The 24924-nt window shown below is 36.0% G+C and overlaps 4 protein-coding genes across 9 annotated transcripts in view; 2 read left to right on the forward strand and 2 right to left on the reverse strand.

Moving 5' to 3' along the window:
• LOC143459401 (UDP-galactose translocator-like) overlaps nt 1-155 on the reverse strand; it is a 92615-nt gene extending 92460 nt beyond the window's left edge. The window contains exon 1 of the mRNA XM_076956543.1: nt 151-155. The gene's annotated coding sequence lies outside the window, so the exon portion shown is untranslated. The remainder of the gene's footprint in view (nt 1-150) is intronic.
• Nucleotides 156-1362: 1207 nt separating this feature from the next.
• LOC143459402 (uncharacterized) lies at nt 1363-6961 on the reverse strand. Its single transcript, XM_076956544.1, has 6 exons — nt 6730-6961; nt 3121-3424; nt 2925-3037; nt 2751-2795; nt 2446-2594; nt 1363-2378 (listed from the first exon to the last, which is right to left on the reverse strand). Exons 1-6 carry the CDS (start codon nt 6860-6862, stop codon nt 2004-2006), a joined length of 1119 nt encoding a protein of 372 aa, XP_076812659.1. The 5' UTR covers nt 6863-6961; the 3' UTR covers nt 1363-2003.
• A 3113-nt stretch (nt 6962-10074) lies between these two features.
• LOC143460410 (uncharacterized) lies at nt 10075-16696 on the forward strand. Its single transcript, XM_076957906.1, has 10 exons — nt 10075-11632; nt 12212-12429; nt 12767-13034; nt 13259-13409; nt 13644-13684; nt 13782-14006; nt 14145-14353; nt 14682-14907; nt 15225-15359; nt 15454-16696. Exons 2-10 carry the CDS (start codon nt 12253-12255, stop codon nt 16242-16244), a joined length of 2223 nt encoding a protein of 740 aa, XP_076814021.1. The 5' UTR covers nt 10075-11632; nt 12212-12252; the 3' UTR covers nt 16245-16696.
• Nucleotides 16697-16706: 10 nt separating this feature from the next.
• On the forward strand, nt 16707-22471 carry LOC143460409 (dynein axonemal assembly factor 1-like). 6 transcript variants are annotated; one of them, XM_076957900.1, is made up of 22 exons: nt 16707-16840; nt 17001-17075; nt 17156-17258; nt 17471-17601; nt 17759-17795; nt 17885-17980; nt 18070-18146; nt 18254-18380; nt 18530-18614; nt 18694-18798; nt 19052-19143; nt 19270-19378; nt 19463-19575; nt 19738-19904; nt 20216-20316; nt 20592-20703; nt 20903-20972; nt 21118-21345; nt 21500-21621; nt 21760-21870; nt 21975-22046; nt 22115-22471. In XM_076957900.1, the coding sequence occupies exons 1-22, from the start codon at nt 16769-16771 to the stop codon at nt 22157-22159; spliced, it is 2250 nt and encodes a 749-aa protein (XP_076814015.1). In that variant the 5' UTR covers nt 16707-16768; the 3' UTR covers nt 22160-22471. The 6 variants fall into 6 exon arrangements, with proteins under 6 accessions (XP_076814015.1, XP_076814020.1, XP_076814018.1 ...); XM_076957905.1 differs by having other exon boundaries at nt 21975-22038; nt 22116-22471; XM_076957903.1 differs by having other exon boundaries at nt 18700-18798.
• Nucleotides 22472-24924: the final 2453 nt, after the last annotated feature.

Here is a 24924-nt window from a genome sequence, read left to right on the forward strand (position 1 = left end):
GGATGAAATAAAACTAAGACCGCGTTTCGTTAGGTATAGAAAAACTATAAAATTTTCTTGCTTTGGTTGAATTATTCAAACCATTTAAACTTATTCCGCTGATCATATTAATACATACTCAACTTTCTTTAGAAAAGAACGCGTTCAAACCGAAAGAAATGATTCCAACACCACAAAATTGGAAAATAAATATGCGGTTAAAAGCAAGTGTAAACTGACTGCTCTAGCTGAATAGTAATATCCAATAATATTCATTATCGATGTTAAAAAAAGTTTGCCTACCCCTACTATAAACATTCACGAGTCAACTGATTACACCATAAGATTATAACATCATAATGTACAAACGTCACTGTTCACATTGTATGTAACAACAAGAGTCACACTTGCTTGCTTGCCTGTTTTGCTGCTTTTCCATATAACCTACCTGCTTTGGAAAATATGACATATATATAGACTACTTATTCACAAACAAACAATCGCTCTGTTCCCTTTTGACCTATCAAAAACACAGCTGTGATTGTATTTGGTATTGATATGTTCGTAAACATAGGAAATCCGTAATCTGGTCACACAAACGCACAGCTGGGTGCTAGTTTTTATTTATTCTTCTCTTACATCTGGATTCGAATAACATAGGTAATTCATGCTTTGTTTCTAAAGTCTGGCTTATTTCAACCCAAGATGGAATTCATAACCAGGTCATGTTAGCTTGTGCAAATACGATTAACGCGTTCTTACTCTAGGCTTTTCTCCATATGATTCCAGGTGGTAATTCATACGGTTCATCGTTCTGTATACTTTACGCTGAAACTATGATGTAACTGATATCGAATATCCACAAACCCAAGATGTTTTTTCTCTTACACCTTTCCTCTAGAAACCTAGAGCATGTTTACCGCACGTTGGCGCTATGAAACGAAAACTATGACGTCACTTTTACACTTGTACTTTTCTAACATCTTTTTTCTTTACGTGTGGAACCAAAATTATGACGTCACTTTTACATCTCTTTTTACATATGACCTAATTACTTGAATGGACTAATCTTGGAGTGACCTATTCTTGGAGTGACCTACTTCACAGTTGGAGTCGTGGCGGTAAGAGTTGGCGGCGCATTGGCGGTAAGAGTTGGCGGTAAGAATTGGCGGTAAGAATTGGCGGTAAGAATTGGCGGTAAATGGCGGTAAGACTCCTGGGGTGGCACCACTATACTACTAGCCTACGTAGGTTCGCGTACACCAGGAAACCGGTTTCACATTTAGTTTGTTATGTTTCTTTTTTATGACGTTTGTTAACAACATTTTTTTGATAAAATTAAGATATTTAGCATCATCAAGTTCGACAAAAACTGCTATAGTCTGCTTTTGGTTCCTCGTTTAATTTTAATTACGTCACATTGTGTTCAATATGCGAAAGTATGAACAAAATGAAAACAGCAATAGCATTAAGTTTAACAATCTATCCCGTTGAAGAAAGCAACTAGTCGACCAACACAGCACGCTGTTAATTTTGAAGATTTCGTTCAGACATAGGCTATAAAAATTAATAACACTTTAAAATCTTGTTATTTTTAAAACGATTTATACAGTATGCACTACAAACATTTTCATACATGTAAATAACCGGTGTGAAGTTAGTTCCCGGTTCCCCGGCTACCTATTCACTTCCTTATTCAAAATCGGTAATCTTTGTACTTAAAAAGAATTAGATGAATAAATGGTTATACGTCAACTCTATCTCCTTCAAACAAGTAACTGAATCACACAACTAACAATCGCAGGTAAAAGCAAATTTACGTTTTGAATAAGTAACTGATTAAGTAACCGGAGAACCGGTAGCTAAATTGAAGAAATAGATTTGCGAGACTATTACCACAGCAAAGCATTTCGCTCATCGACATGTATGAAAACGGCCAGCATTTAATAAGTCGAGCAAAGTTTGTGCGACTGCGGTCAAGTTTTGCAAAACGTATTACGTCATAATAACCCATCAATCACCGCTTATGACGTCGGTGAAGGCAGGATAAAGTACTGGCAGATGAATCCCATCTGAGAGGAGCAGGCTCTCTCGTCCCAACGCCATTCCGATCTGACGCTGTCAAAATAGAGGGCGACGCAATCCTTGCTCTCTCCTACGTAATTCGGGTCGTCTTCGGAGTAGGACGTCCTGGGACGCCACATCTGCCACACGTTTTTCTGGACGCGCGTCCCGTCCACGTATTCGAACTGGTTGGGGCTTCGCGACGCCAAGGGGGCCTGTATAGGAGCGGGAGTCAAATCTCGGTGGTGGGTAAGGCCAGACGGCTCACTTCTTTGGCGTTTGATACCCACCCAGTAGGTTTTGGTTTGATAAACCAACTTTGACGAGATAAAATCCTAAACAGAAATAGAAATATCACAATAAAGAAGACAGTGCGTAAAAAGCTGACAACTATCTGCGTACCTGAATGAATCGATTTTTCAACATTATCAAGCTAGCTTGTTTTCCATGGTCACGGACACACCAATCCTGTGCTACGCGGTTGGTCATGCGGCCTTCGTTTATGACGTAACAGTGCACACCGTACCGATAATGGGAAGAATCAGTACAAACTATAAATAAATAATATGAAGAAGAAAATTTACTGCAGTTTGTTCAGTCATACTCCAGTCATTTACTCCATTCATGTTCAAAATAAATATAAGGCTACATTCACTGCGATCCAGTAGCTACGGTAACTTTTAAAGAAACTAAACTTAAATACCAACCTTGGTTTTTCTGTGAGAGATATCCTTCAATTTTGTTGCTTAAAGCTGAAAAAACGATAAATATCTAATAAAGCCTCACATTCGAAGTCGACTGTGTTATAAGGCACATTAACACGGTTTAAACTTAAAGTACCAGTAAGCTGCATGCTGTTATATATTGTACGTTTAGCTTACCATCGGTAAATGTTTCCAAGCTGGTAATTCGTTGTGGAACTCTTTGTAGCGATGCTAAGTCTACGTCATTCGGTGTAAAGCTCCCGGTTGGCTGTTCGTCGTCACGTGATAAACTGAAAACGCATTGAAATGAACCAACGTTTGTGTCCACTACCCATCGCATGAGAAGGTGATGTACGGTATAAGCAAAACATACGTGAGAGTGCTGCTAAGCCTGTCAACTTTTCTTTCGACGTTGGTTATCCTGGAGTCAAATCCAGTTATCCTTCGATCTATCTGGTCCATTCTCGTGTACAATCCCTTGAAACTTTGATCTGGAAATCCACCACCATTTTCCACCTGACCCTGATCCGACTGGACTCCCGTACCCGGTACCGGAAGAGATCGTGATTCACCATCTTTTTCCGCCGGTATGTTGTCAGTTTTTTCCCGCAGAGTCTGTTCGTATCTTTCCAATCTTTCTTGTACCTCACCGCAAGAACATCTCGACGGACTTAATGCTACAGAAAAATGCACTGTGTGAATGCGCTGTTCGAGTTTTCTTTCATGTTGTATCAAAAAGCAATAGCCTGCAATTGGCGAAGGACTGACTGAAATGACGTAAAAATAGTTTTGTAATTTCTTCGCATTTAAGTGGATGTTTAGTGTTAAACATCAAAAAACTTTTATCTGACGTTTTTCCGAGTGTGGAGGATTTAATAAATTTTCTCAGAGGGCTTATAGATTCTGGTATAGTATTTCATAAAAAAACTTTCCGCGGGGTACCGTGCGTGTAGGGTCATTTGCTCTTATAATTATAATTAACTTGTACATTTTTAAGTTAAATATAGTCTTGCAATTCACATAACCTATAATTAAACAGTTGGGTTCACACTTACTTGCTTCATTCTATCAAAGTAATTGTTGAGTGATGTTGTCAAATAACTGATGTTTTTATTTTAAAATTGACTTTGAGATTGATTGATTTTAATATTATAAAAACGTTGCAGTTATTGTTGTATACAGATATATAATTAATCAAATCGATGGATTTATGTTATGCGACAGGAAACGTGACCATAGAGAAGTACCAGATTTGTTTGAAATACTGTAATGCGGAAATCTTAGCTTTCCTACATATGCTAGCGTTAAAGCTTCGTTTGCAAGGGCTTCCAATAAGTAGCATCTGTACGTGAATAACAAGATAAGGTCAAGGGATGACGTCATATGTCGTTTTGCTTGCTGTCATGTTCCTCTCATAAGGGCAGCATACTGTGTAATGACCTTGTCGTGCGAGTACCACACATTGCGTGTAACACAAAATAGAAATATTATTGTAATAACTTTTTTAGTAAAATAAAAACAAGATATAGGTTGGCACTAGGAAAGTTAACTTTATTTTTGATTTTTCTACGCGATCTTTTGCAAACATAAGCTTGCTTCTTCAGGTGTGCCAAGAAAATAACTTCTAAGAATAATAACTTTTTTGTAATTGAAAAAAATCAGATGATTTATCAGTTTTACAAACGTAACAAGCAAATGCTGTTTGTGTTAAAGTTTGTTGCACCTAATTCGGTCAAAAATCAATACAGTCTTAAGGTGCCTAGCTCAGCCGGCTTGAGCCAGCAGCGATCTGAAACCCTATAAGCTTGTTTCCTGTCGTACACCTTAAAAAGCTGCAGCTAAGAGAAAAGAAGAGATAAAAATAACAAAGTTGGTAGTAAATTTCCATTGAGCGTATGGCGTCATCCATAATGCATGAAGCGTAAATATTTCATGCAAAACTCTTTTTCGGTGTTTATGCTGGAAAGAAAAGACTATTACGGCACTCGCTTATCCTTGACAATGGATTACCTGTACATATACGATCCATCAAGGTCCGGAACCCGCTCTGTCGCCACAACACTCATTCACTTTAAGGATAACTACCCATTCTCTTTTATCCAAAAACTACAACTACACATCCAAAAAGGGCATTTACTTGGAAGACGTCTCTTCCTTGAGAAAATGCATCAAAACGTTCATAATATCGATATTGATTTGAGATTGCCAAAGGTATTACAAGAATTTCGATGTTGGGTTGATTTCGATACGATGTGAATACAGAAGACAAAACATTTTTGAGGTTTGGTAAAACATTTTTTTATTTATCCTTGACCAAATCAAAGTGTTTTGGCAAGAAAATTAACTTTAGCAGGTTTTGAAAGCAAAAGTTTCCATCGATTTTCCTTCAACTTGTTTTGTTCCAACTACAGAAACACCTCCGTCGTAATTAAGCCCTTGAGACATAACAGCGGAAGATTTTACGGATGAACACTCAGCTACCTATACTGTACATGACCTACACCTTATTTTTGACCAAGTCATTTGTCCGGACTACCTACATTGGCAAATATAGTGAAACTGCGATGTCAGAAAACGATCTTATATAATGATAACTAACTTGAACAAACGATGAAAATGTTAACAGCAAAAATGACGAAGTTATGAAGCATCGAGTTTTACTTTCGATCTCTAGCACTCAAGGGAAATCATGTGACATGATGCAAACGAGTCATTGGTTAATCGGTTGTACGAACATAAAGGCATAACTCGTAAGCTGTGAGTGCATTTAGGTTTTTCTTCAGTTTGTTATGAAAGAGATTGTTATTTGGTTAAGAGTTAATCTGAAAATCTCCAGTTTGTCATCGGTGTCACTCAAGTTCGCCCCCGATTTAATCACGTGGTTGCCATGTGATACATACAGGCTGTATCTCTTGCGCCGGTTAAAGTCACATACAGCAAATTAAAATTGTCAAAACAGTCCGAACTAGGCCTACTTGAAATATAAGATCGACATCGTACAATGTACACAAAACACCAGCAAAGAATGATGTTGTCCTGTTAGTTTGAAGATCCTTCCAGAAAGATTGTTCGTTGCATTTACTGTTTTTGGTGAGTAGACCTCTTAACAGAGGAGCTTATTAATAATGTAAAGCGAAGTTTTCGCCTTTACGTCACGTCCTTTTCCATGTATCATCGGTGAGTCATAGAAATCACACTATCATGTTGCTAAATGTTAAGCATTCAATTCGTTTCAGAGTTTAACAGACAATACCCTTTAACTTTGAAGTGGAAATACGTTATAGCTTTAAAAATGATAAACGAGCTGAGAAAGCAATAAACAAACTCATACTGCTCGCACAGAGGCTTTAAGCGGTTAAAAGGTGTTTTTGAAATGATTCCATTAATTGATTTCTGAATGACTTTTCTAAGGCAGAAGAACTCCAAGCGTTGAGCCTTTGTGATAAATAATTTACGAAAATCGCACAATATCGTATAATTGTGTTCAAGAACGTCAAAATATGATAAGCAAATACAAGGTAATATAGACTGCAAGAAATAGGAAAACTTTTAGAGCGTTTCTTCCATTTGACTGTGACACAATAATTTCAAACAAATATCGATAATAATATGACGTGCAAATAACTTCTTGAAATAAAATCATGTGAAAGTCACATCATCTTAAAATTTATCATATCACGTCCGACATTTTTAATCACAACTCCGCAATCTGATTACGCGCTAATTTACGGAGTTTTTTCGAAAATTACATAAGTAACTTGACGTAGCAAATTCTTGTAGATATGATGTAAAGGCTATCGTATAGGCCTATACTAGTTTTTTATTTTTGTGTTGTGTGCTTTGATGTTGATCTCAGCAACTTTTCGTAATTTTTATTTTTAGATATATATGGTTAAATGTTAAAAAGGTCGACACTCTATTATAGTAGTACTATTATAGTAGATTCAGTAGTATAATAAACACAAAATGTCAATATACTCACTCAGGTAAATAACCGAGCCACTCAGGGCGAAGACAAACGTGAAAAGAAGAGTGAGACAAACTTTGATCCACACAGGGGTTGGTTGAGGGGGCACCCTATATGGGTTCGATGGCGTGTCCCTGTTTTTAAGCATTTCTTCAGACAAGTTCCCGCGACAAAAAAATCAAGTATACTGTGCTTATAACAAGCTTAAATTCTTTCTGTAAACAAATTTAAACGTACCAACATAAACCGTTGGTAATTGTCTACAAGCTCCTTTTGTTACCCTATGCAACGGGATAAAATTTGACCTGGTGTTATAACAGAAGAAGACTAGAGCTGTATCTGAATCTACCAAACTCTTTCTGCGAAACTGTAGTGTTAAGTTCCTTTTTACTTGCCTTCACGCATTCCCTCGCTTTGAATCAAACTAACTTTCCTCTGTTATCGAGGTTGAATTATTAATTATGACAAGAAAAAATCTATATAATTCAGATATAAAAGTTGTCTTTTTAAACCGCAACATACCCTACATTAGAGGTTTTCTTCGAATTCTTCCTTCCGACTTCCGTCTGTTACCAAACCCTTTGTCGGCGCCAGTCGCAGCACAGACTTGACAGTGCTGAATTATTGATAGAGCCTATTACCTTTTCAGTGTCTTTTTGCGTTACTTATACTGCGTCGCAAGCATGGCATTTGTGCTAATGCAATTTTTCGATCATTAACTTGACTTGCTTCATTACCGTCACTTGTAACGAGGTTTCGAAGATAACTCATGTTGCTCGTGGAACACTGTGTTAAAAATAACCAATCTGGGCTCAAAACAATCAACCTAAAGGTCGGATATGGTAATTACATCTGCTGCGCTACTTATGGCATACACAATACATAACCTCGTGCTTTCTCGAACATGTGATATGCTAAGACGGCAACTATGTAACATTTTGGATGGATTATTTCGCAGGCTTTAAAAGATATAGGTCAACCGTTTCTCTCTTGTACTGTACAGTCGATCATAATTCAAGTCCTATTCTTATCCATATGGAAGCAATTTTCAATAAGCATATGTCGACCTCACTCAAGGGTTCATTTTCGATAAAAAGAAAAACAGTTTCTTTGTAACATACAAAAAGCTTGTTAGCTCGAATCTCCTTAACTCGGAATTTTAGACAACTTCAAGAAACTTGACTGATTACAAAAAAATGCGCAGCAAATCCACGCAAACGATCTTTTTTAGTTCAAACGCTCGAATGTGTACAACTCAAAATTTCGTCTACCGGTCTTGCCTTTTTTCTAGGGCCTAAACGACACTTGTTATCTCGAAATTACTTCAAAAATATGTGGTCATATTTTACAGCTACGCCAGTGTAGGCCTATCCATAACTATGCTGTATATAACCGTCAAGAATATGAATTGGTTTCGATGTACATTCTGGTGTAATGGTGTTAACAAAATTTAAAGGCAATGCCCGGACAGTTTCACAATAGGATACCTCAAAGTGTTAACAGGACCATTCAGCTTCAAGTAAACGAGCTTTTGCTGCCTACCTGGTGCCTAGTAGGTACTGGTGATCTAACCCAATAAAACTTTCCCGAACCCACTGATGCATTTACTGCCATGGTCACTTGCTCCACGTAGATAAGCGAAAGCTATTTCAAATAGCCTATCGGTGAAAATTTTTTGGGAGAAAAAAATCCAACCCACATTTTCTTGCTAAATTCAAAATAACTAGTCTCCAGCATTTGTCGTGGGAACCAATCCAGACAAAATTCAACGTTGCTTTGCGAAGGTATATGGATAACTGCCTCTGGCAACACCTGAACTAGCCGATCTCTTACTGTCATGCGGAAAAGGTTCTCGGGACAGGAACAGATGGTAGTTGAGTGATTAGATCAAAGAATATTGATTGTTATTTTGCTAAGAGCTCGAAAGCGACAAATTAACTGTCGCGCAAAACAAGCTTTCTTGGTTAACCATCTATAGCCTGAACCATGACAGGGTTGGATTCGAAAACATGCATAAAAACCCTTAACGAGTCTAAAATTTTTACGCATTTGCGCCGAAGGATGAAGTACAAATCGACGTTTCTTTTTTGCTTTATTTCTTTTGCGTAATATTTACAATACATCGATATTTATCTGCTGCAAACTAATATCATATTTTCTCCATACCACATACTTCACGCTTCATCAAGAATTGCTGCACTATTCCAGTAAGCTAGTAACAATACTCTTAACAAACGGTCTAATTAATCATTAAATTACTAGAAAAAAATCCAAATTGATATAATTAAGATTTGATCTGCGACACCCCTGAGAATTGATAATAATGGTAAAATAAGAGACCATCACAACTGCTTCTAAAAATTAAATTACACACAATAGACGCGCCTTGTCAATATGCAACCGAGTACAGTAAGATTTACGAGTGGACTGCATTCGATGTACAAGCATGTTCAATTTCTATTTTATCATGCTTTCATCTGAATTAATCGATATTTTGGACATGTTTTTTAGGACTAGACTGCACCTCGGAGTTAATCAACTGAGTCATTGCAATACACGATTATGAGGTCTTAGTAAGCGAAAAAAAATAATTACTAGTACCTCACACAATTAATGAAAATCGATCGTATTTTATGAGGCTTCAAAATTGCATAAATATGCCCAAGTCACAAAAATATAGGCCTACTAACGGAATATGAACGCACCACGATAACTGTCAATATTACTGCATTGCACATGGCAACCACAAACACAAACTGTGTTATACACCTTTTTCTTAAACTTTTTGCATAGTTTTTAAACGCCAGAAAAGGATTACCTTCAAATTTTGTAAAATAATCGTTTGAAAAAGCTAAAGTGTATCAGAAATGTATTACTCAACAAGCCGTTCCTACTCTTTCTGTTTTGCAATGCTTGCACTACCTAGTTATAAAACTTAATTCGTCGAACACAAAAACAACGGCTCGTAGCAAGGTAAAAATGGAAAGGTTATCTTTACTGGTATAACTGATCCTCAAGGAAACAGTTGGGCAAGTTCAACTAAACGTTTAAGCTAAAACAAAGCGCTCTCAAATACGTACTTAATAAATGCGAAGAATTGCGTGCAGAATCTTTTGAAGGTATTTGGCCACAATTCAAAAAGTATCATAGAATTCCTAATTGTAGGCTACGTAAATACAGTAAATTTTACTTTACTTGTAATGTAAAACCGATATAAATACATGTTAAATGCTGGAGTACCAGAGATGTTTATGAATTATATTTAACACGCCGTTATGGATCAGTGACTTCTAGGCAGTTACCCTGGAAATTCAAGACGCTTTGCGCACTCAGACCTACTTCAAAATTGGTTCTAGCACATTCTGGGGCTGCTTTCTTCGCTTTTGGTACAAATGCTGTTTCCATAATAGCCCTTTGGATCTGAAATGTAGCAGTAGCTAGATTAATTCGATTTACTGCAGTGGTGCTTATAACAAAAGTGCCGTGGCCTGCACTCTTGCAGTCTGAAACTAACAGGCCTGAAGAACCTTGGCTTAATCTTAACTTATAAGGGTATCTTCACTTAATTTACCTGTTGAATTATCTGACTCTATTGTTGCGTGCAGTTAAAATACTCTAACCTTTTGTCAGCCGAAAGGTTTTTAGGTTTTAATAATACATTAGAAATAGTTTACAAAAAAGGTTTTTATTGTAGTTGCTGTAGGCCTACACTTTCTCAATATTTCAAATAACCAAGGACATAAGTAATACTACTGCTTATAAGATTTCTAATACATGAGTTGAAATCACCATGACTAGCTCAGACTGCTCGTCTTTTGGTTTCGCTGATTCAACCAGTTAACGCTTTCTATCTCGGTCATCCACTGGACTAAATCCGCTTGCTGGTAGAAATGCGAGCTAATATAACGTGAAAGCTATTGGAGTTAAAATGTTCGACAAGAAAGGCGCTGCGAGTCGTTGCAGTAGTAACAATATTTTTGCAATGAGAGATACATGTACTTAAAGCTGACACATACATAAATAATAGGTATAAAGTTAAGAAGCGGGCATTTCCAATAAACACCATAAATCCACACAGGTGCTGGAAAACAACCTGGGAACGTACTAAAAGGAGTCCTCACACAAAGCTATTCAGAGCAAGTTACCAAACATCAAACGACTGTTGAAGTGTTTTCCAAACTAAACTTCAACCAATTCATAAACTTCAACCAATAACTAGAAAACACTTTTCCAAGAAATGATGTAATGGTATTAAGAATTACCACCCACGCCGCTACAGGCGAACGGCAACAAGCGACAGCCCAGATTGGAAAGTTTGCTAAGTACGCGGGGGATAATAATTGCAGGTATAAAGGCGATTGTTTCATCTTGATTGCGCAGTTGATTTCTCAACTAAAAACAGAAAACTTTCCAATCTGGAGGAAAGCTTTCGACGGTAGTCAACGCACCATACCACTTTTGTCTCTTTGACGCTGCCGATAAAATTATTAACTAATCCAATGATCTGTTGATCAATGAATAATCTTTGTAATGGTGGAAACAATCAGGCACTTTCTACTTGCCAGATATCAAATCTACCATGCATAGGATAAGCAAATTAACACTTGGTTTGTTGATTATCCATAGCGGAAAGTGTGGCACTTGTATGCATGAGATTCATCAACATGCATGCGGAATATTTTACTCATCACACCGATTTATAATAAAAAAGCTGGTTGTTTGAATGTCAATTTATAATTAATAAATTGACAGAGAAGTGAGGCTTCAGTGCATGCCAAAATTTGTGTGTTTGTACACATGATTTCTCGTAGAAAACTGCCGTACTTTTAAGTCTGTTTGGTTACACTGTTATACATTGGCCAGCCAACCAAGTTTCCAATTTGCCGCTTACCGTATTGTTTTAGAATGCTACAGTAAGGTTAGTAACAAACTTTTTACTCCCTACAGTCAATAGTACAAAGTTAACGGTATGTACGTTTCATTCACTCATTTTAGTCCAATCCACTCATTATGGATAAAAATTGTGTTATCTGTCACTTACAATTTAAAGCATAGTCAATCTGTATAGCCGATATGATTCTAATCATTTGCTCTGTATGCAAACCTTACATACCGCTAACTTTGTATAGTGCTCGCAGCTTATATCCCATACGCACTTTTTCTGCACAACACTGCAAAGGATAGAATGCAGCATTATTCGCTTTAAATCCAAACTCTGCAGTATCGGTTGCTGGCAGCGATGTGCTGAATTGAACAAAACTCCAAGTATTGAGTTATTTTTTACGTACTGAATACCATCAGGCACTTTGATTAAGCACAAAAACTAAAGTTAGCAGATTCGAGATTGCACTACTATCAAAATTTATTGCTTGCTTTTTATTTACAAATGTAACTTGTTTTTGATTTGACACATGACTTTCATATTTACGGCTTTTTGTATGGAATCTAAAGTAACATGTGAGTCAAAATTACTTGTGCATTTGTCTTCACTTTGCAGCTACAGCTACAGCTTTTGTGAATATTGGCTATGAGTCGAAGATGTCATCACCAATAGTGCTACACTTGCCGACTGTCTCATTTAGTAAAAATTGCAAAGTCCCACCAAAAACAAAAGGCGAAGATGCTCCCGAATCAAACAGGTTATCGATCAAGATTTCTCCAGTAATTGTTGATTTTGGTCGCTTATTGCAAGGTCAAAGCAAGTTGGCAGAGGAGGTTTGTGTTTTCGTTCTGTTGCAGTTAATTACATTTTGCTACACTCACTTAAAATATATTAGCTTATCCCAATACTACATTTGTATAAACAATTTTATCTAAAAATAAATCTAGCAATGGTCGCTAGATTTATATACATATACTGTGGTGTATATTATCGAAAATTATGCCACTGTTAAGTTGTAATCATTTTAATAATGTGTGATGTACATGTATTTGGTATATACAACTACAACTATACTATACTATAACATATAAGTATACTACAACAATGTACATGTATTTGTTAAATACAACTGGTGTAGTTTTATCATGATAAGCGGAAAAATTTGTTAAGGTAATTCCTGGTATACCAAATACCGATCTTCTTCATGCTGCTGCGAATCTCTATGGGGTCTCATTATCGGAAGTTACTGATGACATAATTTATCCAACTTTACTGGAGAAATGGTCAAAGACATTGTTGATGATTCGCGACCAAGATGAATCTGTGGAGAAAATGAAGAGAAATTTGAAATTACGGAAAGAAAATCTTTCTGCTAACGATTCATCATTTGTGTCCAGTAGTGAGACGAGGAGAACATTGCAGGAGAGAAACAATGACAGTAAGAGAAAAAGTTTCTTTCACTTTAAATAATTTTGTCAAGTTTTTCTGCCCTTTTCTTTTAGATACATTATTTTGTTTTCTTCGTTTGACCAAAGGCAGTTGGAGCTGTTTACAATAATTTTAAGTCAAGAATAGCTTCTAAAGTATTTCTAATTTTGTATCATACATCTATTAAATTATCAAATATGATTCAATCACAAAATTTGATCCATTGTCGTCAAGTGAAAAAAGTAGAAGCAGATGAGAGATTCGTCAGCATCTTCAGTGACAGTGATACAAGTGATGATGATGAAGAGGTGGAAGATGATAATTTCATGTCCGGCGTTGAAAAATTTTTTCAGAACGTTGACGAACGAAAACAAGTTCGTGAAAGGTAAAACTCGAAAATATTCTGAAATGAGTTTCTTGCTACCAAACATGAAAGTAACAATTGTTTGACAACTTTCATATTTATATGTACTAGTTACTGTATGATATATAGTTTCTTAAAACTATTTTAGCTCACTCTGTTATAAACTGCTGTTGTGTAAAGTGCATTCAGTATACATTGTTTCGTTGACTGTATGTTCTTTTACTGCAATTATTTAATTGTATGTTTGACTAAAAGGTGGATGCAAAGTGACCAGAAAGACAGCTTTCCTACACTGGGTATGTTAAACCTCAAAGAAATGCAATTTATGTAGCTTTTAGAAAGTATTTATTCTATTTTTCTATAAAGATGATTTTATTTTGCTTTTTTGTTCAGGAATCGAAAATAGACTTGTTGGCTGCATGAGTTTTGAACGATCCTATGAAAAACCGGGTCAGCGTGTCTTGCAGCTGACATTGATTGCTGTGAGAAGAAAGTACAGAGGTCGCGGCATCGGACAGTTTATGATGAAACAAATTTTTGACCAAACAATCACTGGCGGAAGTGACGCGATTGTTGTCAATGCAGATAACAGTGCGGTCAACTTTTTTGAAAGAGAAGGTGGACATATGTAATTAACATACGGATCTATTGTCACATTTATCATTGGTTAAGTGATAGTAAACTATTTTTAACTAGTTAAAATAGAACCATCATTGCTATAAATGAAATAAGTAATTTGTGGGCCATCTTTTTCAGGATTTACGGATGATGTTCTGCTCAACAGCCAGTATGCCCACATTGGAGACGTTTGGTTTAACTGCAGAAGAATGTGTCATCTTCCATCATATTTTTCTGGTAAAATTCAACATCCTGTCAAAAGTGATAATGAAGAACCACTTGCACCTGAACTTGACCTTAGAGAGCTTGAACTTGAATTGTCGTTGTGGAAAGAAAGAAGTTTGCAGGTAGATTTTGTCTAATACTATCTTAAATAAACGCAAATTTGTGATCACTTTTATAATAATGTTAAAAGCAGTGCAACAATGTAGTTTTTTAATAATAATTTTTAGTATTTCCAATGCAAAATATAGTTTGTATATAAAATTGTCAACTATCACCACGTTTGATTTGGTCTCCAAAATTATACTTTTACTGAAGTATTTCAATTACACTTGGATATAGTACTGCAAACATACATATTTCAAAATACTTCAGTTAAAAGTTTGGGGTACATTTTTTCAAGGTTTTGGTCAGCAGAAAATAGCCGTGACATATTTTGTCAAATATATTCAGGCGTATCAGTCTCATGCCGGACTCGTTCAACGGATGCGACGCGAAATTCTGATGCTTCGTGCCCGCGTCAGCGTCCAGGAAGATATGATCGTTAATCTGAGAGCAGAGCTGGATGCAAGCAAAGAAAGCAGACTTGAAACGGAACAAGAGCATCTCAGGAACAGACTAACCAACCTGAAGGATGCCATGAACATCTTGGAGGAAAATGTTTCAGTGGTTGGTGAAGGTTAGTTATTTTGTTAATAAAAAACTTTAATAAGCAGTGTTCTAGCAATTATAACCACAGTGAAACATTAATACTGTGGTTGGTTATTTTGCCTCATGCTGACATTTAGTGTTGCTTGTAATGTAATTCTAAGTAGTTACTATCGTGAAGTAACTACAGACTAGCTTCTCCTGACTTTATTTATAAACATTGCCATGGTGTGAATAAATCTGTATATGAGTTGTCTGTTTGTGGCGCGAGTTGCTAATTATGGAGTAGATTATGCTTGGCAACTCAACAAAATGGCCTAGCAACTGTGTCTAACTTTTATCTTGAAGATGAGGAAATTCCTGACGATGTTGGTGAAAGTTCATCCTCAGCACAAGATGTTACTTCAACCTCATCAACCCAACAGGGTGGTGCTTTCTTTACACAAAGTTCAACTCAGTTCAACCCCGGTTTAATCGCAAATGGTATGCGGCCTGAAGCATCCCTCATGGACTCAATGATTAACCTCAAATTGTGGCACGACATCTACATACTTATATCATTCTATTTTTTCTTTAGAGAAAACCAATACCTCTCGAGGTGTGACATCAGAAGTTATGGCTTCCCATGGATCTTCCACAGATCAAGATCCTCCATCATTATCATCACTTAATGATCTTGAGACTAATTCATGCGTGTCATCTTCAGACACAAGCAGATCCTTGCATCGAAAGAAAAGAAATTCAGAGAAGAAATCATCAGTTTTGACTCCATTTAAAGACTTACTGAGCTCCGACTTTGCACTTCTTGAAATCAAGCAATGTTTTATTTCAAGTATGGAAAGTGGCGACAACAATTTTAGCGGCACCTCCTATGACATCATTAACGTCACTGACATCATTCCTGCTGAGCTACCACTTGGGATTACAGCTCGTTTCAACAGTTGTGTGTCATCATCACATGACCCTGATATTGTTGCAAACTTGTATTATTGTGGTTCACAGACAAGTACCAATTCTGAGAGAATGAAGCACATATTATACCATGGGTTTAGCGTTGCGGATTTTGCGCAGAGTGATTACGGTAAGGGTTTGCATTTTAGCCGTCACGCTAGATCAGCCGCTAGATTTTCACCATGTGGTCAGATTCTTGTTGCCAAAGTGTGCCTGGGGCAAACACAAACTATCACATCGAAAGATAACCAAAGAAAATCGCCCCCTGAAGGCTTTGACTCCATTCTGACTCAAGGGCGACTGTCAGAGGCGTCTGACATTTCACGTTCATGGAGCGTGGGCCACAGTGAATACATCATATTTAGGCATGATCAAGCTCTTCCACTGGCACTTATTGAATATAATTTAATCTGCTAAATATTACAAACAAACAACATGTTTTGTGGTTAGTACCTTGATCTTTGATTAAAGTCATCACTTTAGAATGGATATATTACCGTTATCTAAGAGGCAGTTACCAAAACTTTTTTCTTTGCTGCAAATTGTTGTCAGTGCGTGATAATTTTTGTTTTTTACTTTATCTGTTGATGTTACTTGTTATACCACCAGGTTTACTGTGTATTATTACTGAACAATGTGCTTTTTTGCTTATTGTGCATGTATGTACGGTACACGTTGTGTACGTATATGCTTGTTTCATATCTGTTGGACTACTAATACGCAAATTCATTAGTTGTACCTTTTTTCTGATGGGCATTAAATGTTAATGAAAATGAAAGCTTTTTTCTGAAAATATCAACCATTATGGAATTTGATTCTAACGTGTTTGATTTAGAATGAAATGCATTCATTGTTGGTGCCAAAAAAGTATTGTTTTGCTGTGATTTTTGAAAATTTATTATGACATTTTTCCTTTTTCCAGATAATAGGGTTTTAACAAAATGCCTTTAATTGTTGAACTTCCGGATGAAGCGCCACCAGATGTCACCGACATAACGGACACTTCAAATCAAGTAATGAGCGTACCTCATAAAAATTCGTCAATCTAACCTTGTAACATTAATTTTATAAAATAAGAGCATTGTGTTTAGATTAAATACAATTTATTTATTTCTGAATGTGGGTCATGGAATTGTAGTAGCTGATATAGCATTACTGTATATTATTTTCCAGGATAATGACAGCATACAATCTAATTTCCAACAGGGATCAGTCCCAAGTCAAGAAAGTGGTGATACTATGAGCAATGTGAGTCTTTTAATCGTTTAGGTTACTATGTGACAACGTGGATATTAGTTATTGTAGTTTAATTACCATTATGCTTACAGTTGCAGACAGACTTTTTGTGCCAAGAGGTGTCAGAATGCGGAAAAAATCAAACATCAACATCAACCCGTGACGAATTTCTCCCAACCAAAGAGAATGCTGAAAGTCAGTGGAGAAAGTTTTGCATGTATCTTGTGTTTTCAGCATCTTTGTTATCTTGCTCTTTGCATTGGAAAAATCGTTTAGAAACATAGTCACAATCATTGTGGCTCAAATATGCATTAGAACATATAAAAAATTGTTTAAAACCTTGTCTTATGATCCTGTTATCTGCATACGGGCAAAATAACCATCTAAATTGACAAACATTTTTACAGAGATGGAAGGCTTGTCTGTGGAGGAGATAGTTGATTCAAATAAACGTGAAGACGAAGAAGAATTGATGTCCGATGCCACGTCAACCACTACAGATACTTTGTCCACCATTGATACAGTGTCTACTGTTGAGGTAATGTCGTTGCAGAAAAACCGATAAAAAGACTAACAGAAGCTAATAGACTAAAAGTATTAATATAGTACTGGTTATTAGAAAGGAATTGGTTAAATTTCACATTAATAGTTGAATTTAAATGGCGAGCATGTTAATTATCTTCTATGATTTACAGGAAAAGCAGGATATTGAAGAAAGCAGAGAGGATTTGCGTGAGTGTTTGAGCGATTTTAAATTACACTATTTTTGCCTAACGAAGGTATATGTCATTTTTATATTTCGATATTTCTCTTGTTATTAGTTCCCAAATCATCCATTGACATGGAAAAACTGGAAAGTCTTTACCCAGGTTGGAAATTGGCAGCAGATGTCAAAAGTGTGCACAAAAGGAGAGTGGGTAAGACTAAATATGATGTCATCTAAAATCAGCCACAGCTGCAGTTTATTTTGTCGGTTTTCATTAAAAGTTTGCTCTTTTTGGTTCAGAAGACATGAAAAAAGAATCGGAAGGTCGAACTATGGAGGATTTGGTCCATGATATGAATGAAAGGGCTAAACTTAGTGTATGTCTAAAGAACTGATGACTTATAATATTTATTGTGTTTCTCGATTCTTTCAAGAATCAACGGGAGTGATTATTTTTTTATAATGTCTTTTTGAACTTATATAGACCTCATATGTTGCTACCACTCCAGGCCAGACTAAATCGGCTTTACCAAAAACATCCCCCGCACCAGAGAAGGAAATTATTCCTGAGAAAAAAGTTACTTTTGAACTACCAGGACACGCTAACAAACGTTAGTCTATATTATTTAACTGACAATTGAATTCAAATAATTGATAATTGAAACAATCGTCTCATTTAATATTAAAATTTACCTGCTGTTTACTGAAATACTTGCTGGGTTTATTACAACGCAATTTTTGCTGATTTCTTTGTTTAAAGCAGAAAATGAACCTATGTACATGGAACTTAGCGAAGTCAAACAGGAAAGTGTCGAAAACTCACCAAGATTGGATGAATCTGCTAGGTAAGCTCACAAAAGTTTTCTCCAGGATGTCATTGATACAATTATCCATTCTGAATGTAATGGATTACATCATTTCTAGTGAAAGTCTTGAACCAGTTGTTAGCGAAGACATTGAACAAGCAGAGACTCCAGAAGAGAGAGCAAACAGAGAGAAAGAGGAAAAAGAAATGGCAAAATATCCTCGGTAACTTGAATCATTTATTTTTACTGTTTAATTAGTTCTTCAACTGACATTGTTAAAGAAGTGTAACGTTTTTCATCTGCATTCTTCTTTAAACTTTTATTTAACCTATCACTGTACTGAGTAAACCTTTAGAGCTTGATTTGAATGAACCTTGATTGAACCGAGTGCTACTAGTAACAGTTACAAATCAGCTGAATTTAGGTTAGACGTTTTGTTCTTGAATTACTTCAAAGTAACAATGAATTGCATTTAGAATGACCAAAGACTCACTGAAGAAGATATGCAAAAAACACAAACTTTATTCCACGCCATATTTAAATGACAACTTGTACTTGCACTACAAAGGTAAAAAAATTCATAAAATTTTACTTCGCAGTGATGCAAGAAAAAGTAATGGTAGCAAATGAACACAAACTTCAAACTATAATAACGAGATACTTCTTTAGTAAGTGATGATAATTTGTGACTTAGGGTGGTGGAGAATCGAGAACCTTGACGAATACACGGGACTCAAATGTCTTTGGCTGGAAGTAAACGGCTTGAGGAAAATGGAAAATCTTGACAAGTTGGTTAATCTTAGGTAAGGATTAAATATGTTGTGCAAAAAAATAAAAATTGTGCAAAATATCATGAATGAAAAGATGATTTTTTGTTTCTTTGGCAGGTGCCTCTACTTGCAACAAAATTTATTCGATAAAATTGAAAACCTTGAGAAATTGGAGGATCTTCGCGTTCTGAACATATCCAATAACCAGCTAACAAAAATTGAAAATCTGTGTAAGTGGAAATTGCAGATCGCTGTCAGTCACCTAGTATTTTTCCAGTTGTTGCTAACTACTCAACAACATGTGATGATTTATTGTAACACACTGTTTTAATGCTGGTGTATTTTTGTAACATGTTCAACCTGTTAATTAGTTAACTCATGTTTTGCTACAGCTTGTCTTCCAAGGCTGGAGAGTTTGCAATTGGCACATAACCACATTTCCTCCAAGGAGGCGTTACAGCACCTAGTGGAATGTGAGGCTATCTCTGTTCTAGATCTCTCTCATAACCATATCGAAGATCCAGATGTTATTGACGTGTTTGAAGCCATGCCCAATTTGGTACGGGATGTTTAAGTATTTTACCAATAACCGTGCTTTAAAAGCTTTTGCTAAATTTGAAATGTTTTAAATATTTGGATAAGAATCACTTTTTCACTACAATGCTGGATTTTTCGTGTAGACTTCGATGCACCTCTGTGCTTTTTTCTAAATTCGTGTCGTGTACTCGAAGGTTGTATGAAAAGTCATGAGCTTAGAGTAAGACGAGAGTATGTGTGTGTCTTTGCACTTCATAGTGAATAAGTCTCATGTCAATTGAAACCAAGGACTCGAACTGACATATTTCTTCAAGTAATGTATTTGTTTAACAGAGGGTCTTAAATCTGATGGGAAATCCAGTCATAAAGAAAATACGTTTTTATCGCAAAAAGTTAACAGTTAGATTGAAGAACCTAACTTATCTGGATGACCGGTAAGCTATTTATTGATTAACCCAATTTCATCATTTACGTGTCAATAAATAAACGATTTCCTTTATTAAGCCATAAAGCAATGTTGTCTCAGTTCTTGATAGAGTTTATATGCTTGGTTAGCCGGTTGCTTGTAAATGGATTTAAATTTAAATCAGGTCCACATATGTTAGAATTTAGGATGAAGCATTGCATACTACAATAAATATATTTAAACAAGCAAAGTGGAATACAACTTTGAAGGGAATTATGTTTCACATATCATGACATTTTTCAGGCCGGTGTTTCCCCGAGATCGGGCATGCGCCGAGGCTTGGGACGAAGGTGGCCACGAGGCTGAGAAAGCCGAACGGCAGAGATGGGTCAACAAAGAACGCGCTAAGATTCAGGTTATTTACCAATAAATTCAACCATAGTGCTTGAAGGAGTTACGGATTTTATTTACGTTTTAGTTATTATTTTTTTTCTAAATCATTCATCCACGAATATTTTTTACCACCAACATCAGTGCTTAAGAGTTTAGAGCACAGCTGTGTTTAAACTTACGTCGTATGATTTTTTCCCTGGATTTCAAAATATTATATGCAGGCGAGCATTGACTACCTGCACAATATAAGAAAGGAAGCAGAAGCAAAGAGACAGGAGCAAGGGATAGAATGTAAGCTGCTTAAAACGAACCCTTTGCACTTTGTACTTCATATTTTAATCAATGTTGTTCAAATTTCAGTCATAAATAATAATAATCAAGCTATAATCGTTATTATAATGATTCAACAATTAACCAAATTTAAATCATTTCACAGTGACGTCAGATGTGACGCCAGTCCCCATGTTTGATGACACCGCACCGGGAGAAACAAGGGCGACAATACCAACCCAAGAAACTAGTGAAAATGTTGTCATCGACGAAGACATGACAAACAGTGAAAATAACGTCGATGTTATTGATGACTTACAGAGTGCGAATATTGAAGACAAAACTTCCTTAACAACTCCTAAAACGAACCTTTTGAAAGACAGAAGTGAAACAGGTAGAAAGTAGTAACTTACAGTAGATCTAACGACAACCGTACTTTCCAGTTGTTATTAGCAGTACGTCTAATCTACAGCAAAGCCGCATTGAATTAGTTCTTTATTACGTCAATTATTATGTGTTTGTATAATTTTCTTCTGCATTTTGATTAGACGGCGATCCAGAAGTGATCGAAATCCAGAAATCTGAGGCGAAGTTTAATCTTGACGATTTGCCGGACCTTGAAGATGTTGATGTCACCGAATTGGAAGACTTCTCCGAGCAAAATAACTTGGTGATCGTGTGATTATATTGTTCAAGCTCATTCGAGTTTCAGTTAATGCTGCAAGCGCAGAATTTAAAAAAATATTTCTCTTAAAAATAATGAATCAATTTTTTGTAAATGCAAGAGTTTTTTCTATGCATGCTGCAGCCCCTATATCGACCGAAAATAGAGGTTTTGGAGGATAATTTCATGGAACCCAAGCCTAATAAAGATGAATTTAGAAGATTGCTTATTGAAGATATAACAGATGAATCCAAAGTATGGCTTTACAAATATGTTTTCTTCTTACATATTTGATTTCATTTTTGGTGATTTTAGTTTTTAGTGATTCGTTTAATTCTAGGCTTTACGTTTTGTTTCAGAACGGATCAAATGATATTATACAATCGGAAATCAAAAAGAAAAAAGATTCGGAGACAGCAAAAAGTATTTCTATATTTCAAAAGTTTTTATTGTTGCTTTGTAGTGTCACGCTTACTTTGAATAAAATTTTTGTATTTCAGGTTCTGACTTGGATGATGTAGATCTAGAAACTGAACTAGACTGAATCTATTTGAGGGGCTGTATGCAAATGAAAGATGAAAAAACTCGTTCCTATTTGCTTCGTTTTTGCAATCTGTATTACTAGGTTTTGAAGCTATGATATTGTTCTAAGCTCTATTATGTGTTTGATTATAAAGTTTTAATTGTTTTTTAATAGCATTTCCAGTTGCTGCTGTGTTAATATCTTTATTGATAAAATACTTAGTATGACATGATTTCTTTTCTTTTTCTTGAATTTAGTGCGTTTATGCCTGGAGTTATTTATTTGTATTCATGTGTTAAGTTGGCAATTTCATTACAACAGTGGTATCCCTTCCTCAATCGTCTGCGTTTGTTTCATGAAACGCTTTTATCTAGAGAGTGAAATTTACCCTGGGTGAGATTTTTGTATCGTTAAGATGTCTATTTAGTTCGACAACATAAAAGAAATTTAACTTCGCATCGGACATGAGAATGATGAGAGTCAGAATTAAATCAATGCAGGAGTGTTGTTGTGGACAAATCAGCTATTGTAGGCTTACTGTTTTAAAACGTGGTTTATCTACTAGGAGAAAGCTAATAAACGAATGGATGTGGGCTACTAATGTATTTGAGAGAGAGAATTTTATTTCGCCATTTTAATAAATAAATAGATAACACAGCTTAACAAAAATTTGGTCTCTTATACTTTTCCACTCAAATTTGAAGACCTAAATGGGAAGGAGTTATGAGTTAATAGAAAGGAAATTATGACGTAAAGATTAGTCAATACTCGATCATGATATGGGAGTGCAGTAATAAAAGAAATCTCAAAGTTTAACAGTTGATTGGGGTGATGGAGCGGCGAGCATACGAGGTATGACATATGAGACGGCAACCTGTGTTTGAATGGTATTGCGGCATTAGCAGATTAGTATAGGCCAGCCTAGATAGGGTTAATTTGCTATTAAAAAATTCTTTGCAGGTTGTTAGCAGCGAATTTCAGATTTGTGGAAATTGTAGCAAAAATCGAAAATATGACAAAAATCGTACAGGACTATACAATTAAAAACCTAAAATCATGCGTATACAAATATGCAAATGTTTGGTGGACAGAAGGTTCGATTCTCTGTTTGTTTATTATAAATTGACGCCTGACAGTGAAACAACAGAACAACGAAATTTGCCTTGTTTTTGTGTTGTAAGCCTCCACCTATAAATCGGCGTTAAACTTTGGTGTGCGGCGCGTGCACGCTCTCAGTCAATTAATCTTGTGCTTTCCACGATGGATCTAAAGGCTGAAAGTGAAATCACTAAAATGCTGAAAATAGGTCATCACTATAATCAGTGCAATCTGTAGAAGAGCGGGATTGAGGATGTGTGGAAGTAGCAGCACTCATCTGTGGAAGTTTTGGGGGTAATTTGTTTATGAAAAGTGAGAGTCGGGGTCGGTGGGGGTTACTTTAGGATTAATTTTGTATTGTGAGCATAAGTATTATATATATCCGAAGATATATATTATCACACCAATTAAATCACCTTAGGCATCATAATTATGGTATTGGACTTTTTATCTTTGTAATGAGGGAAGTCTTGGCATGACTTAAACTTGTCGATAATTAATTTCTCACCACTTCAATCTCGCTTACTGTGCTTCTCTGCATAGACCAATAGACTGCGTGCATTTTCAAATAGATATATTTTCCATTTCGTTTTTTTATTTTCTGTTAGATTTTTCCTGAATTTGGAACTGTTCGGCATGACCACTGAACAGCCGCCAGACAGCAGAGTTTAGCATAGGCCTATATAGAAAATTGCTATGTTATTGCCTAAAGTTCTCCGGCATGGCAAAGGAGCCAATATCGTTACGGTACGCCGTTAGTATAAGTTTATATCAGTTTCGGTCTTATTATTTATTAATGTGGCTTCACAAAATAGTGTCACGTAAATGAAACACCCATACAAAGATTGCAAGCGCAGTGAAAATTGCCTTAGTTTCATGTTTCATCTCTTGGTAGGATAAACAGGACAAAACCAATGATTTTTGAATCGGCTCCATTTATTAAAACAAAAATTAGCTGAGGCTGAAAATAATTAGTGTTTTAATGCTGGCGTGGCATAAACATTGATCCTTTTTTTTGAGAATCATAGAAGCAACCATAGTTAAAGCTTTGCCGATGGGGAAAAGTGCAATGGTGGCATCATGTAGTATCAAACATTAGTTATCATTATCTGCAGGCCAGGCGTTCTAATCGTTTTGCTACTGAGCTATGTAAACCACAATTGATGATTTATATGTCTGTAGATTGTCTTTAGTGTTGGCAAGTTAAATCGTTGAACAGTTTCTCTGTAGTAGAAGCTGGTAAGTAGGAATTGTAGGATTTTCATCTGGTATTTATGTATACTTATCAATCAACTTAGCCCATGAGCTCCAGACTAGAAAGTATATAGCAGTTTTTGCCAAGAAATTATACATTTAGATTGAGGTTTAGTGTGGTGTGATGACATGAACTGAAGGCTCAATTCTTTGTTTATTTGTTGTAATTGGCATTTGAACACCGACCAAATTTCCCTTCCTGTATGTGAACCAACATGAGCGTTTCAAAGTTGGGCACGAATCAATATCAACACAAGATTTAAACTTGAAAAGAAGGCTCTTAGTCTTTATTTAATACGTGTAAGAGTAGTATTTTGTTGTTGAATCTTTGAACGTGTTTTCATAGGCTAATAATGTCAGAGTGTAAACAAGTGAATCAACAAAGCTGCTTTAAACATATACTGTATATAGAATACATACTGTAAAATGTTGAT

Source organism: Clavelina lepadiformis, chromosome 5 (assembly GCF_947623445.1).
Source record: "Clavelina lepadiformis chromosome 5, kaClaLepa1.1, whole genome shotgun sequence".
NCBI classification, from domain to species: Eukaryota; Metazoa; Chordata; class Ascidiacea; order Aplousobranchia; family Clavelinidae; genus Clavelina; species Clavelina lepadiformis.